Source organism: Agelaius phoeniceus, chromosome 7, assembly GCF_051311805.1.
Source record: "Agelaius phoeniceus isolate bAgePho1 chromosome 7, bAgePho1.hap1, whole genome shotgun sequence".
Taxonomy (NCBI): domain Eukaryota; kingdom Metazoa; phylum Chordata; class Aves; order Passeriformes; family Icteridae; genus Agelaius; species Agelaius phoeniceus.
Genome location: NC_135271.1, coordinates 32,457,015 through 32,474,114, shown reverse-complemented (window position 1 = coordinate 32,474,114; position 17,100 = coordinate 32,457,015). Strand labels below are relative to the sequence as shown.

The window sequence follows — 17,100 nt, the reverse complement described above, 5'->3', positions numbered from 1 at the left end:
CAATGTCAACAGGAAAAGCCAAAAACTCAAATTGCTTATAAAATATATAAACTTAATCACTACAATTTAAAATTCCCTTTTCATGCCAAAACATTACTTTTCTTAAAACATTACTTGATGTGGTATGTGTAAGACACATATCATATCAAGTGCTGCTTGAAAACCAAATACAGCAGTGCAACAGGGGTTTTTCAAAAATTCTGCATCAGTGAAAAGAAACCTGATCTTTCTCCTTCCTCTCCCTCATTCATGACACGCTACTGCTCCCCTAAAGATTCACAGGTATTCTGTATGTCAGACAAGATCATAATCTCCTGTAATATAAGTTATTTCCCTAAAAAGATGTTTTATAGAGATCAAACAAAATGAGTGCCAATTTCTGCATATGACTATACTGTCTACACATACAGTGTTGAAAGACTATCCACTACAAATTAAGAACAGTTCTCTTCATGGTGATCTGACAGGTGGATAATAGCATGAGCAGAAAGTAAATTCTGTGTAAGAGCTGCAGGATCTACAAAAGTCTTTTCTCAGTATTTACATAGGATCTAAATTTTAACTGTTATATTTTCATTTAAAAATATAAATTTAATTGAGAACAATGCACATAGCTGTTTGTTTTCAAGATTTTTTTAAAAAATAAAGCACATCTTTCATATATGTAGAAATAAAAACCCCTCATAATTTAGAAATACACCTGTACTAATAAAGATTACACTGTAATTATGAAATAATGGTTTACATGAACTAAAATCCAGCATCTTTAACAATGCACCTCCAGTAGATAAGGCAGGTTGTTGTTTTAGTGTTGTTTCAAATAAACACAACAAAATATTGAGTTGTATGTTTAAAACATTTTTATAATGCCAATAACACTTTACATAACACATGTGGGAACGGTATTCTATCCTGAATAAGAAAAAATACAGTTTCTTTCAGGGTTGCAGATTTTTCATAAAAATAATCCAGATCTCTGATATAGTTAAATTCATCATATCCACAGTATTTTTTTGCTGACGTGGTCTCTGTCACTGCAGTATTTCATTCATAGTTTCCACAGTTTGGTTAACAGAACTCCATGAGTCATACAAAAAACAAATTCAGTTTCTCAGAGATGCACGGGCCTTGTCCAGTATTTCCTTCCTGATCTTTGGATAGTTTGGATGTACTTTAAGGACCTGTTAAAAGACAATACAATCCAAAAGTTGTGAGTTGGTAATCCCCCTCATCACTGAGCTGACATATTTTAAAACTAAAATAACAACGTTTGTTTTAAGAACGCACAAATATTTAATTGTGGATAGAGACCACCACACATGCAAGTCAAAACCACCTCTATCAAAGGCACTTTGCTTCATTTCCACTGTCCCTTCAGCTTGGTGCAGAAGACATGGGGGTCCAAGGCTAAAGCCTCTGTCTGGGTGGCTTGAAATGCATGAATCAGAAGTCACCTCTGGAGGCATTTCTGAGGTTTTAGGCATACTTTCTCTGTGATGATGAACTGCCTTTATATTTTCATTCCCTTGGGCCTTTTTTAGCATATTCTACCTACTTCATCTTCTCGCCTTCAATTCCCTCTTCTCTCTTACCCTTCCATTCATTTTGCCCATCCTAATTATCTTTATTTCTCCCAAATAGAGCAAATTTAATTTATTTTATTATTAATATGAATAATTATTAATTAATAATATTCCTTCTACTTCTTTAATACTAGCCCTTCCTCTTACTCTGCATTCGCTCTGCTTGTGTTTGGATCATACAAAGTTAATACCCCAAATTACTTTCTAACAGTGCATTCTGATACTAATATTTGATTTGATAAATTTTTTCATCTATACTTCTGTAGGGATTCACCAAGTTGCAACAGCATGGCCAAAAGAAGGCAGTGCCATTTGAATATCCCTTCACATATGATAGCCAGTCACTTTCATTTATCTGCTTCCATGGAGCTCAAGACAGAGCAATTATGAAGAGGATATTTAACTTTTTAGATAGGGCACTTTTCCAACAGTAAACATGTATTTTAGAAATGTAAACTCAACCAAAAAGAAGGGTCATTATGTAAAGAATGTTGCTACAGGAGACAGAGTATTAAACACATATACAAGTTCTACCTTATGGCAAACATCAATTGCATCAACATATCTCTTCCCTTTCAGGTAATTGAAAGCCAGCCTGTAGCCTGTAATTAAAGAGGTGAGGGGAGAGGGGGGAGAGGAAAAGCAACAATTTCAGTTTCTGTATTGAATAATAAAAATATCACATTTAAATTTATTTTCGATCACCATATGTTTCTCAAGTTATTTTTTCCCCACTGTTAACTCATATAAGCCTGGTAATGATCAAAATTTCTACTGAAGGTCACTTCAAGTAGTAAATAAAAGTCCTTTACACACTGATAGCTATGTCTGAATCAAAAGGAGACATTATTCTGGGGAGCATGTGCTACAGGAGAGAATACATAATGGCTGCGTTCTTTCAATTGCCATGGTGTCCCACAGAGTTTCTCACTGCGGCCTGCAATACACTGTCCCTCTGTAAAGGTAATCCCATTATTAAAATAAAATAGTGAAAAAAAAGAAAAAAAAAGGGACAACGAACCAGGGAATTAAAATGCTATTCAGGACCAGTGTCAGCAGACCACTGATATAAAAAGTCACATGGAATAGCTAAGTCGCATAGCAACATGCCAGGCTGATACTTGCAACCTAAGAGGTAAAGCTCAAGTATATCAGCCTGGACAGTGATTAGGCCTGAGGAAAAAAACATTATAAGCATGCAATTTCCAAAATATGAAATTTTAAATCTTTCATTTTTAAACTTATCCTCACTGGCAAATACAGGATCTGATACCAGTTTGTATGGCTTTACTTGCCAGACGGAAATTTGCTGCTTTAACCATTTTTGTTCTAATGCATGACAATCCTCAGAATGCTGTAATGCAAAACCAGAAACAAATGCACAAAGTACCTTCAATATCATACTCTCTTTTGTGTGCAAGATTATTTCACAGTTTAATTTCACTACAGAACTCTCCTATGTAGATATGAAAAGGTTTTGTAATTTGTTGAATTACAACTCTCCAGAAGGTTTCAAAATAAAAAAATGAAAAGTCTTGATCTATGTTCTGTACAAATTCAAGAAATCACAAATCTTTACGATTGAAACTTCTAATACCTTTCATTAGATTAACAACTGCAATATTTTAGCAACAACACCATGGCTCAGTCTACAAGAGCAGGAACGTCTAGTAAAAATTACTGCACCCAAACTCAGATATATGAAGGTTTTTCCATTTAACCTATAGTCAGATTTCTATCAGTTATTTTTATTTCTGTTTTGATATAAGCCTTCCTCTGGTTTGACCCTCCTAATTTTTTGACTCACAGTACATATGACTCATAACACATTCAGTTTTGGTAATCCATCCATGTATGTGCATTTTCAAAACTATGTTATAAAAGCAGGAGCTAACCCACAAACATTTAGTCACTACTTTAATCTACAGATCATACTAGATAAAACCATGAACCAAACCACTGCAGTTACAGGTAAAGAAACAAAATGTTTGGCAGTCCATGCACATAACAGTTAAAATATTTTTTTAAAAAACACTGGTTTTTCAGCTGATGCCAAAGACTCTCTCATCCTAACGCTAAAAAACCCACAGGGAACAAAGGATAAGCACAGATGAAAGACTAGAGGTTGTATGTATTTCCAAGGGGCAATAAACACATCCCAAAACTTGGAAGAGAATTCGTGTCAATCACTGGCCTTGGGACCTATGGACAGATTCTAGGTGTTGAGTAAGAAAATGGCATTTAATCCTATGTATCCTTTTCACAAAGGGTTTCCTACGTTGAAACTGTCTTAGTATGTGACAATTTAGTGCAAATTGCAATTTATTATCCAAACTGAAACTTGACTAGTGCCTCAGGTTTTCAGTTGCCCATCTTTTTTAAAATAGATATATTTAAAGACACTCAAAATAATTTTTTTTAAATCCTCACTCACGTACATAAAACCTGATCCATATAGATAATTTGAATCAAAAATGAAATAAACAAATCAAGTGACCTGCCAACATAATACACGTATATATATATACAATTATAAAAGACTCTCTACTACAAACAGTATACAGTAGATTACTATAAATACATTATTAAAGTTGTACATATAGAGAAAGTTGTTCACAAACAGTCAACTGCAACTGTTTCAGAGCTAATCTTGTACTAAAACAGTAAGCAGTAAGCAGAAGCTTCTGAAGTATCATAAAGCTGCTACCTCTTGCCATGAGGGCTTTCCATGTTCAGTACACCTTTAAACATTTGTGGTTTTATGTAAGGAAAACCAGTGATACTTTATTTCTATGGAAAATCAAAAGCAGTCTTTCCAGTAAAAGGCAGTTGTTTCATTCCTACCATAGTGTCCAAAATCATACTTTAGAGGTTATATATATACATGCCTACTGTTGGATTAGTCTGGTTTCCATATTTCCAGGCCATCTCATAATTTATTGCTGCATCCTTATATGCCTGTTCCTTTTCCATTATGTATCCCATGTATTCATAAGCCTTGCAGCATGACTGCAAAATATAAATATTCATTCAAAATTTTATTTAAGGAAGCTTGCATATAGTAATACTTACAAATTAATTGCTAAAACACTCCAAATCCATACAACTGGAAAATAAAAGTGATATTTATTCTAACTTTGATGACACAATAGTCTTGATTTAAAGCATCTGTGTTATAAATGAGTTACACAGAATTATGCTCTACTCCAGGTCAAGAACAGAGTTCATCACAGAGACCACTGCAACGACTCTACAAAAATAGATATCTCTCTCAGTTACTAATAATCCCACACAGCTGCATTTCAAGTCTAGTGTTGTACCTTCCACAAACATTCTCTGGATTTTTTTCTTAAGAAAGTATGTTCATAGCCTTATTTTGGAAATGGTTTAACATTATAATTTTCCAATTAAAGCTTAAAGAGAGTCAAAAGTAACCTAAAAAGAAAAATCAGCCATTAAGTATTTAATTTCTTCTGAATCCAAGGAATAAGTCACAAGCATCTTAAAAGCAGGTTCCAAAAAACTATTAAGCATTAGTTGAAAATACTAGCTTTGCTTATATTATACACACATATAAATCCACCTAACTCCATAATGAAACTTCATATAAAAGATATAGTAATTCATGCAGAAATATTACATTTAGTTCATAAAGCAGGAAAACAATTTATAAAAAACCTAACTACTGCATGCCCTTACCATGAACAGTTTATATTATCATGCTGCCAATATGTATAACATTTTCAAGAGAAAAACATATGCAACTTTTTTACAAAGACAACGCAAAACAATATTGATAGATAAATTACCTTCCATCTTGAAATTTACTACTTCCAGTCAGGCTTTCAAAATCTACTGATAAAAAGCTTTCAAATCACAGCATAGTGGGATCAGTATGGGAATGCTTGAAAGTTGAGAATAAAGATATACTTCCCCTCTCATTTGTAACAAACAAACCAAAAAGTTCAAAATCAAGAGGAGCAATCAGTAGGAAGCCTCAATTTCATAGAAACAGTCTGCTCACTGCCATCTTACTAACCAATCCTAAGTCTTTCAAAATAAAAAAAAAATCCTTATTAAATTACACTAGGCTTTTATGAAATTTTCATCAACATATTTACTTAAATTGTATATATACGTCATTCAATTCTGTTAAACTAACAGAAGAACTAACAAATCACAGTAACATGTTTTCTCAATCCAATCAAGTCTTCCAAATTGGAGACTACCACATAAAATATTGTCTTGTGGATTGACAAGCTATGTTAAGATGTAAACCACTCAACATCTCTTTGTATAGCACAATTCCTGCTTACCAGCTTTGCATGCAAGTCCCTCTCTTTCCTGTGGAGCCAGATATACACACTTCTGATCTGCCATCCTCCTTGCTAAAAGCAGAGCCTGTTTATCTGAGTCACTCATGGGTCTCAAACTTTTTAGAAGAAAATAAATTACTTGGTAGGCTATGTTTTACATTTGGTAATTTATACAACAAAGCAGCATTCATGGGATACACCTCCTCAAAAGACCATCTATTTCAAGATAAGTCTTGTTTTGGGAGATGACTCGTGTTTATCCTTCAACTGTAAGGATTTTGAAATGGAACACACCCTATTTTAAAGAGGCCTCTCTGCAGAAGTACATAATAGCACTATACCAAGAACTGTGGTAGCTGTCTCTCGATTTTATGTTCAGAAATTAAGTGTTCAAAAAACATCTCTCAGAAGCCGGCTAAAATGTGATCGAATAATGAACCCTACCTTCTATGCTATTGAATTAATAAAAAAAGTATAATAACCATTGTGTCCTTTTCTAACCAAATCTCTGCTCTATAAACAGTACCCTGAACCTGCAGCACTGTGTGTATGGAACACCAGTCTACTGGACTGCCTCACATGAAGGGAAGTCAAGATATAAAAACATGACCACCTTTTTGCTGATCAAAATGAAAAATAAGCAGAAGCTAAGATCTATGCTAGCTCCCATAGTCAAAGCAGGGTATTGTGCACTTTGCCTGCTCAGGAACCCTGAGGTAAAAAACACATTAGACCTTGTCCCCTGACAATCTACCAGACAGTATTGCCACAGAAAAAGATTAATACCAGCATTAAAAAGAATAATCCTGCACTGCAGGAGGCTTATGAACATAAATGTTTAGAAACATAAAACATGAAGATTGCATGTCAATAAATGGAGCAAGTCTCCAAAATTCACACAGCCACATCTTTCTTCATCAGTTTCGTGAGACTGTGAAATGCATCTCTGACATTTCATAAACAATCCAAGCTTTTAGAGTTCCCTCAGCTGAAACTTGCGGAAGTTGCTACAGAACATGAACAAAAATGACTAAGCAGCATTCACAGGTTTGTTTACTACCCTCCAGTGTGAAGTTGCTGGTTTCCTGTCTTGTTTTGGCCTACTTCTCCTTAATAAGTGAAATACCAGGCAAATGAACAAATAAATACATTTAAAAATTCTGTTTCAGAGGAAAAGTAAACATTTTGATGAATTAAAATAGAAAGGTTCTAAGGTTACTTTCAATGCGCACTGACTTACCCTGTTATGACGAAGGCATCGTTTTAGAAGTTCACCTGCCATATCATATTTGGCAGATTGAATGTATATATCTGCAAGCAGAAGCCAACTCTTTTCAAACTCCTCTGCATCAATGGGATTCCAGCTCATTTTTGCAATCCGTTTTAACTGATTTCTGGCTCTTGGAGTCTGTTTCAAGATCATGTAGGCCGTGGCCATTCCCAAAAGTGCTGGTATATGATCCTTCTGCAGTAAAAAGTACAGTGACTGCTTGATGCTTTTTTTTATTTTGATTTTAATTTTTTTTAAGTAAGACTTTCATCAGGTATCTAAAAACTAAACTAAAAGCTAAATCTCAGGAAATAAAGATAGAGCATCTAATCTTACAGACATGTTTTGCACCTAGTGCTACAATTATTTCTGTAATCATGATAACCACCCAGGCAGAAGAAATGCTAAAAAAATCCGCAGGTATTTCATCTCACAAGAAAAAAATCTGATACCACTAAGAGCTATACTTTTTACATACAAATAAACACTTCAGATAAAATCTGGAGTCACTTGGAAGTTACAATAAAAGTGGTATTTTTCACTTGCAGAAGTGCCTGTCAAATATTAGCGAAAGGGACTCTGATTCCTCTTATTAGGTGCACAGCTCCTAAAAATTTAATGTCTAAACTGTGTGCATCCAAATTTTATATAAACAAACAGGATTCTTAAAAGCTACCATTCTATGCAAGAGCCTCAAAAGCAAGCAGTAAGAACTCCTGGCACAACTACAATTTTTTACTTCATTAGTAAAGGATAAGAATGGGGGTCACATCTTGCAACTGCAACTCCTACATGCAGAGAGTAGTTATATCAGGAGCTAAATGAAATGCTTTCCTTCTCAGTGCTCCTGACTCACTGTTGGTATTCTGCCTTTACATCTCTTTCTAAGGTTGTGCTGTAAATACATTTGTCATAGTGCATTGAAAAAAAAAAATCAATGCCTTTTTCAAATTTTATATAAAATCTTCTTCAATAGGAGAATAATCCTTAGAGCAAATAGCGATAACATGTGCCACTGCTGCTGAATGTAAACTGCAAGACTAGTTTAAAAAAATGTACTAAGTAAGAAAGGGAAGAGTGAGGAAATGAGACAGATTACTAACCTCAGCCTCAACTATTTCTGTGAAAGTGCTCAGTGCTTGTTCAACACTTGATTTTTGTTTGGTTGCCATGAGACAGTAACTCTCCATGATTTGCAGCTGAATGTGACCCTGAATGGTTTGAGGCTTGAGCTCCTTCAGCAGGTTTCCTGCTGTTCTTACAGCCAACTGCACAGATTCCTGCTTCTCTGTTGAATTACTATTATCAGAAAAAAAATGTTCATACAAGCTTATTTTTTTAATACACAACAAACTAATTACAAGTTAGAAATGCTTCTGTGCTAAGGATATGCCAGTTTTTAGAAAAATGGCTCTGGTATACAGGCATTCTACATTGATCCTCTTCAACAACAGCAATTCCAATCCAACAAGCTGATTGTAACACTGCAAGTGACCAGCACTCCAGAGAAAATCTACTACATTTTCTGCTTGAGACTCACTTATTACAGTATAGAATGGTCTCTCACAATAACACAGAATTCTCAAAGCACTAGAAGATCTCCAAGTTCTAGCAATTTAAATTAACGCACATTGTCAAGGGGCAGCAGAAGAGGGAGACCACAGAATAACCCAAGCAATATTTATTTAATTCACCTACCCTATGTCAGTATCGAGATTTTCAAAGACTTCTCCACCCACAGTCTCATTATCTGGGTTCAAACAAATTTCAATCATGTTGTAGACTGCATTCTGTCCCCAGTCACTGTCCTTTCGAGCTTTATTAAAATGCCGCAGTGCGTCGTTCGGTTCACCTGTGTACCTACACAGGTAATTAAAATATTTAATGCTGGGCAAGTAAAATTGTCTGCTCCAAATTCCACCCAAATCCCAATAAATCCAAGTATTTAAAAACAGATGACCCATTTGCACACACTGATATAGCAAGGCTTGGACAGCACGCATACTATTGCAAGGATCTTGTTTTTGCAAACTAAAAATAGTCTGACAAATTATAAAATGTGAAGATAAACAGAATTACATTATTGAACCTGGAAGAACATACTGAGATATTCAGAGAAACTGAGAATTCCCTTAAATCCTGACAACTTAATCAAATCAATATAGCACCTTTAAATGACAATGGATGACAAGAAAATTATTTTAAATCTATACTTCATAGCCAAATATATTTTATCTTAATAATAATTGCAAGTACCAAAGATACAGTCCTTTGCAGTAGTGAAATCCTGGTTCAATCTTTGTTCGGGAAGAATGTTTTTCAGCCATTAAAAGAAATCTTGGGACTTCTTCTAATTTCCCGGCTCTTCTTAACAGATCAATTAATCGAGAGAGGGTTGCATAGTTATCTAAATATACAAATAATTAGCAGACTGTAATTCTATTTATTTGCTATACGAATAAGATAAGAAATAATGAGCCTGCCTTAATTTTTTCACCTATAAAAATTTAATATATAAGGCACATTACACAGAAACCTCAGATACAAGAATGAAGATGTCAAGTGATACTTGCAATGTCTTTATACAGGTTTTTATAGAAGTATAACTGTCCCTCACTTTCAAAAGCACTCAAAACCATTTGCTGCACTCTTGTGACTTCTTTCAAAGTCCACTAGAAAGCTTTACATTCATTACAGTAAAATTTTAATAGATTTTAGTAGCTTTCTCTGGTCCTGACCTGAAAATTGCTAAAACAAACTTACTGTTGTCCAAGACAAGTTTCCTTTATTAGTCTTCAAATAAAATATTACCTTTGTGCTCATGCACTCGACACTTTTAATACAAAAGAAAGTGCTTTACAGTGAAAAAGTAAATACCACCCTATTTGTATTTGGCTTAAGGTAAACTATGCACATTACATTGCAGCAAAGTAAATTACTGTATCTACATGAAATATTTTTTTATCATATTCTCTTAAACCACCTTTATGTTTTTATATATGATAATGGTCTTTGGCTTTAGTATCCATTACATTATAAATAAAATATTTCTTTTTAATCAAACAAAGAGTTTTTATTCAGCTATTTATTCATCTCTTTCATTAGAACTATATATCAAAACAAATTAAAAGTATCACTGCTAAACATTCACCTGGCTTGCGTTCCAGGAGCTGCTGGAAATGAAAAACAGCTTGCTCATAATCTTGCTTCCTGAACATGAGATCTGCCATCATCTACAGCATTGAACAATTTAGAGAAAACAAAACATTATAAACTGTGAAACTGTTAAACAAAAGTTATAAATAATTGTCTTGGTTTAGGGTAAATTTGGGAGGAAACACTAATGATGGTTATGTGGAGAGCTAAAACTATAGTTTTAAAGTGCTGCAGGATCTGCACAAGAAGCAAAATCACTTGGACTTTTTATTACTTTCTGGAAAACAAACACAATATATAACACACATGGGTAATAATGAACAAGTACATGAAAACCTTTTCACAGAAGGTGAAAATTAAAAGTTAATTAAGTAGTCTGCCATATCTTTCAAATATGTTTTTTCTACCATTGCATAGTTTTACTCCTAATTTTATTTCTAGTAACTGCAGATTATGCACATGGAAAGCAAAGTTAGTTTACAGTTAGGGAAAAAGAAAGATGATAGCTCACTTCAGCAGGGAAGGTAAAGCGAGTTCTTTAATTTCAGTTTCTCTTCACTGATAGTTAGCTAATATAGAGTAGATTTAATAACATATTTCAAGAGTACTATTACTTTTGTTCATGCACCATACTAGAACAAATTTCAGATGTTAGATTGCTATGAGAAAACAAATTATTCCCATCTTAAAATAACTTTGCTCCTAGTGTGTTACATCAAAAGTTGCTTAGTCTATTGAGCTGTCTTTTAGGCCAAGAAGTATACATGTCCTAGACAAGAACCTGCAGCTACGATTAAAACTTGTTAGGTAGAAATATGAGTAACTAAGGTTGAATGAGGCTATAAAATTACCTTAAATAAATAGTTCTCTTATTCTAGCACTTTAAAAAAATTGTTTTCATATTACTGTGCTGGAAAAGTAGCTTCTTCCTTGAGTATTAGCCAATTATCAACAGAACATGCACATACTTTATCCAATCTTACTACAACACTTTTTGCGTTACTTCTAAAGACTCATTTTATATTGAAGTAGAACAATGGCTATGACTGCTAGAAACTTCATGTTGAAACATCAGCTGGCATAAACAGAAAAACATTTTCTTGCCATGGATTTTTCACTTTTTTTTTTTTGAAATCACAAAGCTGTAAGCTCTTTTAAAAGTAGTGCTTTATGAATATATCATATTGCAGGCACACAAACTTCAAAAAGCATTGATGCAGGATTAGTATAACAGCACATACCATCGTTGCTGCTTCATTATCTTGGTCATTCTTCAGCAGTAAGGAACACTGATGTTGACAGGCATCAATATCATCTTGTGCAAGATATAAACGTGCAAGCTCCAACATTGCCTGTATATTAAAATATTTAACTGCATGTAATTCAAAGATGAAAAAAGTTGGTTCTGTTCTGAGTATCAACCTGATATTACAGGGCTCTAGGGAAAAACTGTATCTCCACTAAAGAGAGAGCCTTTTCTGTTGTTTCCTGTGGGCTCTCAGTCAATTAATGTAATCCATTTTCATTCCCTCACCTTTCAAAAGAAACAAAACTTTTCTTCTTCTGAGGGATATTCTAAAGGTACGTTGAAAACAGGGCTGCTCAGATAGTACTGCTCTGAAAACACAGTATTTAGGTATGAATAATGTTCTTGGAAAAATGTAAGTGAAGGTAGTTTTAAACATATTGAAAAAAACAAATACCTCATTAACATTCACCAACTAATTCTGGAGTACAAGTAAGTTTCAGAAGAAACTATTTTCTTATTTGCATTTCCAACCTACCACATCAAGACTCCGTGTGAATCCGCTTCTGAGAAGCCACCACAGAGTAAATATTGACAACTGGAACGTACACCAGCATACATTCTTAAAGCTGAAGTCCTATCATAGACTATTCTGAATAAAATTCCACAGAAAACTTTATAAACACTAGGAAAGTTTCTATTGAAACAAACAGAAGGTAAACTGTTCACAAAGCAAAATTAGCAGTAGATAAACTGTAAGTCACTCCTACTTAAATTTAAATGCTGTTTTGATTTTGTTTCCAAAAGGGAGATATTTATAATTGCACCATAATTCTTTCACTAGTCACACTTGTGAAAGGCACTTCTGAATCAGAACAGTGTTTTGAACATCCTGTTCAGAACATGCAGGCTTCTAGCACAATTTTTAAACTGTTTTCTTCCTACTTCCTGTTCTGTTCATACTCAAACATATACCATGTAATTCTGAAACAGGAAGGCAGGTGGGTAAGCACTGAAATGATACAGAGAATGAATGCATGTCAGAACTTTTAACTATGAAAGCTCTCTTTAAGCTGCTGCTCTTATGTGCACAACTCAGTGGAATACCAAACGGCAGTCTTGGAGTCAAGGAATACTTCCTGCAGAAAGCAAAAAATAAACTGGAGTTCTACACTAGAATCTAGTGAGTGGAAGTGGTCTCTAAATTTTCAACTCCACTACAAACAATACTATGAAATTATGTGCATGATGCAATCTGCAATACCCTTCAAGTCTCCTTCAGGAAACTGCACTGCCTCCTACATGAGCAAGGAAACAAAGCGAGGGTACTACCTACCAGATTTCACTGTGAAACAAAACAACACAACTCCCCTGTGACATGGACTGCAATCTCTTCACATTTACCTCAATAATGCAGTATTTCAATCCATTTGGCTAAAATACAGTAGATTTTGTTCTAATGAAACAAGGTACAGATAGTTTCAAAGGAATTTCCATTATTTCCACATATAATTTTAAGGAAAGTAAACTCTGAAGGTGCCAAGAGACAGATGGACTTTCAACAGCTCAAAATAATATTTTGTAATCTAAAAGAATTTAATTCTAATCGTGTACTAGCAATGCTTTTAAAAACGAAGAAAAGAAAACAAGTTCAAATCCACAGAAACTATAAAAATACATTGAGATAACTCCTTTATACTAGTTGTGGGTAACATAATATTTTGCTTTTGTTACTCAACAAGTAGGCAGGGAGTTATTAATGAGAAACTCAAGACTTATTTTCTAAGATGTCACTATATTCTGTGTTGCTAGCAAAGTAGGATTAAAGCAAAAATCTTCAGTAATATCTAACAGATATTTAGTACAAATGTCTACATCTTTTAACATTGGGAATCTCTTAGAAGTATGATTTTAGCAAGAACTGAAGGGAAATGCCATGCTGGTATTTCAGTATTGGTATGAAAGACAAAATTTTTGATACTGACAAAAAAGCCACAGCTGTACCTGTACTATGACAGGGAGTCTCCTTGCTCTTAATGGGGGAAATCACCATTTTAAGGATTTTTTTTCCCTTCCCAACTTATTTTTCTTCTCCACATCACTCTTAGAAGATGTCTTGAGAAAAGCCTGTCTCAAATACACTGAAGTTGTAGCTTTAGGAAGGACATGGATTCTTGGAACCACAACACATGAGTTCAAATATTAAACTAAGGGATGTATTTAGCAGCTTGTGCATGTGACAGCTGTTCAATAACAAGCATCAAAAGAAGAAGCCTAAGGATATAACATCATTATGATAACATATCATGGCAAATGAACAAAAATTGTGTTTATTGATTTTTAATCTAGAAAAAACCTCACTTTAATCTTTGTGCTCATTATAGTTATAAATTTCTTAGATTTTTGCTCTTATGTCCAAAGCCAGGGTTACAAAATTGTAAGAAGGAAGAGGAGGATAAAAATAAATCTGAATTTACCTGTATTTATCAACCTATGGGAAAGAGACTGTGCAGAGAAGAGAGAAGCAGTACAATAACCCTGCTCAAGATCAGCAACATTTTGTGACTAAAATCAGAATCCTACCAAGCCCAGATAAAAGTAGACACAGAAAAAGACAGAAATTGTCTGTATTGACCAAAATCACTGGGATTTCATTTCAGAGGACAAGCACCAAGCAAGATTGTTTCAATCTCCATCATTACTGGTACCTGAAGACATGCTCACTGTGAGTGCATGCAGACACCCCTTGAGTCAGGAGCTCTTGTACCAGACAGAAGTTAGCAGTGCATGCAACTATTCTATCATGATAAGCAAAGAAGGGGAGAAAGTTCAAGGTTCTATGTATATCATGAAACAGAAATAATTGCAAATTATTCTATTCGGTGAATAACTGGAAAAATGTTTTGCTACAACTAAAAACTGAATGGAAAAACAATGCAAAATAGTCAGAGGGGGAACTGACCTTGTTATTGGTTTCACAGTGAACAAGGGCTTCTTTGTAAAATTTAATTGCTTTTTCATAGTTTCGCTGGGCTGTTGAATGTTTTGCAATCTCAGCACAAATCTCAGCTGCTAACTGTTTCTGTGCAGGAACTGCATCCAGCTGCTCTACTTGAGCCCGTTTCAGCACTCTGCCTTGTAATTCCCGAGCCTGGGGTGGGGAAAGCAGGAAGCAGTCAAGAATTATCAAAGGAATTAATTTCATTCATCTACTATAAAACAGTTAGCTTGTCTTTTTTTTAAGAGAAGGAAGCACTAATACTATTCTCGTTCTTACAGCCCTACCATTTTGCCTAGCAGGAAATTAGAACTAAAGCACAAAATAACATCCAGAGAGAACTTCCACCATCTCTCTGAAAACCAAGGGAAGAGACCCGTTTAAGACATTTAAGTTAGTCCTGCTGAAATCAAAATGCAGGTATTTTTGTGTAAATGAACATGGCATCAAAAGGAAAAGGAACAGGAAAATATTTCAAAGAGAATTAGGCTACAAGGAAGGACAGTTTTGAGGGCAGAAGAAAAAACAACAAAAGAACCCCAAAAGGACAGAAAGTTTTTTGAAATGTGACATAGCGAAAAACCTGGAAGAAATAAAGAAGTAGAGAAAAGAGAAAGAGAAGGAGACTGCTTAGGCAGAATTTAATGAAAGAGAACTGGGGGAAAAAAAGTCAACTTTGAGAAAGAAAGAAGTACATTATAAATAAAAAAAAAGTAAGAATTTAACAAAGACAAATCTTACCGAAACTGGTATTTAAACCCTCACATACAAATACCTTTCTAACCAACCTGCAGACTTTTCTTGCTGATTAGAAGATGCTACCAAGGCTTACCATTGCTGTTACCTTCACTTTCACAGAGTGGAGGTGTAATAGAACTGAAAGTACTGACTACATCTCTTGCTAAACCTTTTTGTTGAGAAAGCATTTTCTAAGGGATTAAACCTCTAGCATCCAACTTTATTCTTTCAAGCCTCAGTCTGAGGGATAATACTGAACTGCAGAATGAACAGATTTATTACTGCTATTTAATACTAATACTGCTGTTCTGCAGTATAACAAAACAACAGGTAGCCATGGAAAGCTGCTCCATTTTGCTCTGTGAATGGTTTTCAAAGTTGAGCTAAAGATATGCCATCTAGCTGCCCTCATGGCCAATTTCATTTTCACCTGATATGCTAAAACTATGTTCCACAAACAAATGAAGGCAAAGTAAGATTGCAGGCTTGCATTAAAAACCTGCATTCTGATCGAAAATTCAGATAACATTGCTTGCAAAAAGCTCAGACTGTGTAACACCTTCTGTACTTTACATTTCACGCAGTCACTGGTGCTTTTTCCCCAGCATACACTCATTTTCCACATTCACACAAGTATTATGGTTCAAATATGGGACAAAAGTGAAACCAGAGGTAAACATGAGGATATCGCAAGTTTCACAGGTATTTTTGATTTTCCTCATTACCTGCCTCATTTTGATTTTTTCATTACCTGCTGTAATGAAACTATAGCTCTGTCAATCTTCTCCATTTTGCTGTAAATTTTTGCCAGAAGTACCTGGTAACGTACATCTTCCATCAGAGAAGACAACTCATTAACTGTAAGAATTACATTAAACAAACATTATTCTTGAAGGAGCTGATTGATCCCAGGAAAGCCAAAGGAAGAAGAAACTCATCACGTCCTCCAGTAAAGAGCTTACATGAAAAATTCACAGCTCCATCTTACTTATTTAGAATTGTGATCTGACTTGGTGTGTTGCTGGTGGGCAGAGAATGTTGGTAGTAAGCAGAGTAAACATTACAGACTACAAACAAAGTGAGATTTAAGGCCAAAGATACTGAAAGATACAAACAGAATAAAAAAAAAGATTGACTGTCTGGTCTATTAGCATTTTCAGAGACACGAGAGAAAATATTTTGATGTGAGTGGACAGGAAATAAAGCCATTCCTGACATTTCTTGTCAAAATCCTCCTAAAAGTCAACAAAAAATGTCCAAATTGATATAATGTGCTACTCTACATGCAAAAAGCATGAGACTCTTCAATGAAATTTCTAGCCAGACCTCAATCTATGCTTCTTTTGCTAGAGTCTGGAATAGACATGAATTCAATAAAATAAATAAATATTTCAGTATCTACTTAAAAGCAGCAGGCTGCTTCTGAATGATGGTTAGAATAAATATGCATCAATTAGTATTTGAAAACTTCAAGCCTTCCCTGGCTTAAATTTATTTTACTCTACTGACAAAGCAGTATCTTGAGCACAGTTTCACATTAAAATATAGACACAAACAAAAATTTTGTTTTATCTTTATTAAAATTCAGGAGTTTCTAGAGCTATATTCTATCAGAAAACTGGTCTTTAAGGGCTGTGACATGTTATTTTACATCAGAGATTAGACTGTGTAACTTAGACCGTGTAAGATCATTCCCTTCAGTGTATTTCCTAAAATTCATTTTTTTCCACAAAGGATATTCTAGCATTTCCCAAAAAAATTATTACATCATTCAATAATTTTCCCAATCAGCC

General features: G+C 34.5%; 1 protein-coding gene across 3 annotated transcripts in view; it reads right to left on the bottom strand.

Annotated features, from left to right (window-relative positions):
• Positions 1–837: 837 nt before the first annotated feature.
• TTC21B (tetratricopeptide repeat domain 21B) overlaps positions 838–17,100 on the bottom strand; it is a 34,157-nt gene continuing 17,894 nt past the window's right edge. Inside the window, exons 19-29 of one of the 3 annotated variants that reach the window (XM_054636635.2) lie at positions 16,059–16,165; positions 14,534–14,722; positions 11,567–11,677; positions 10,321–10,402; positions 9,426–9,576; positions 8,868–9,029; positions 8,273–8,468; positions 7,140–7,364; positions 4,472–4,592; positions 2,118–2,185; positions 838–1,181 (exon numbers count right to left, since the gene is read on the bottom strand). In XM_054636635.2, coding sequence (XP_054492610.2) covers positions 1,104–1,181; positions 2,118–2,185; positions 4,472–4,592; positions 7,140–7,364; positions 8,273–8,468; positions 8,868–9,029; positions 9,426–9,576; positions 10,321–10,402; positions 11,567–11,677; positions 14,534–14,722; positions 16,059–16,165 — 1,490 coding nt within the window. In that variant the 3' untranslated portion in view covers positions 838–1,103. Of the gene's footprint in view, positions 1,182–2,117; positions 2,186–4,471; positions 4,593–7,139; positions 7,365–8,272; positions 8,469–8,867; positions 9,030–9,425; positions 9,577–10,320; positions 10,403–11,566; positions 11,678–14,533; positions 14,723–16,058; positions 16,166–17,100 lie in introns of those variants that run through there. The other 2 variants (XM_077181459.1, XM_077181460.1) reach the window with 2 other exon arrangements.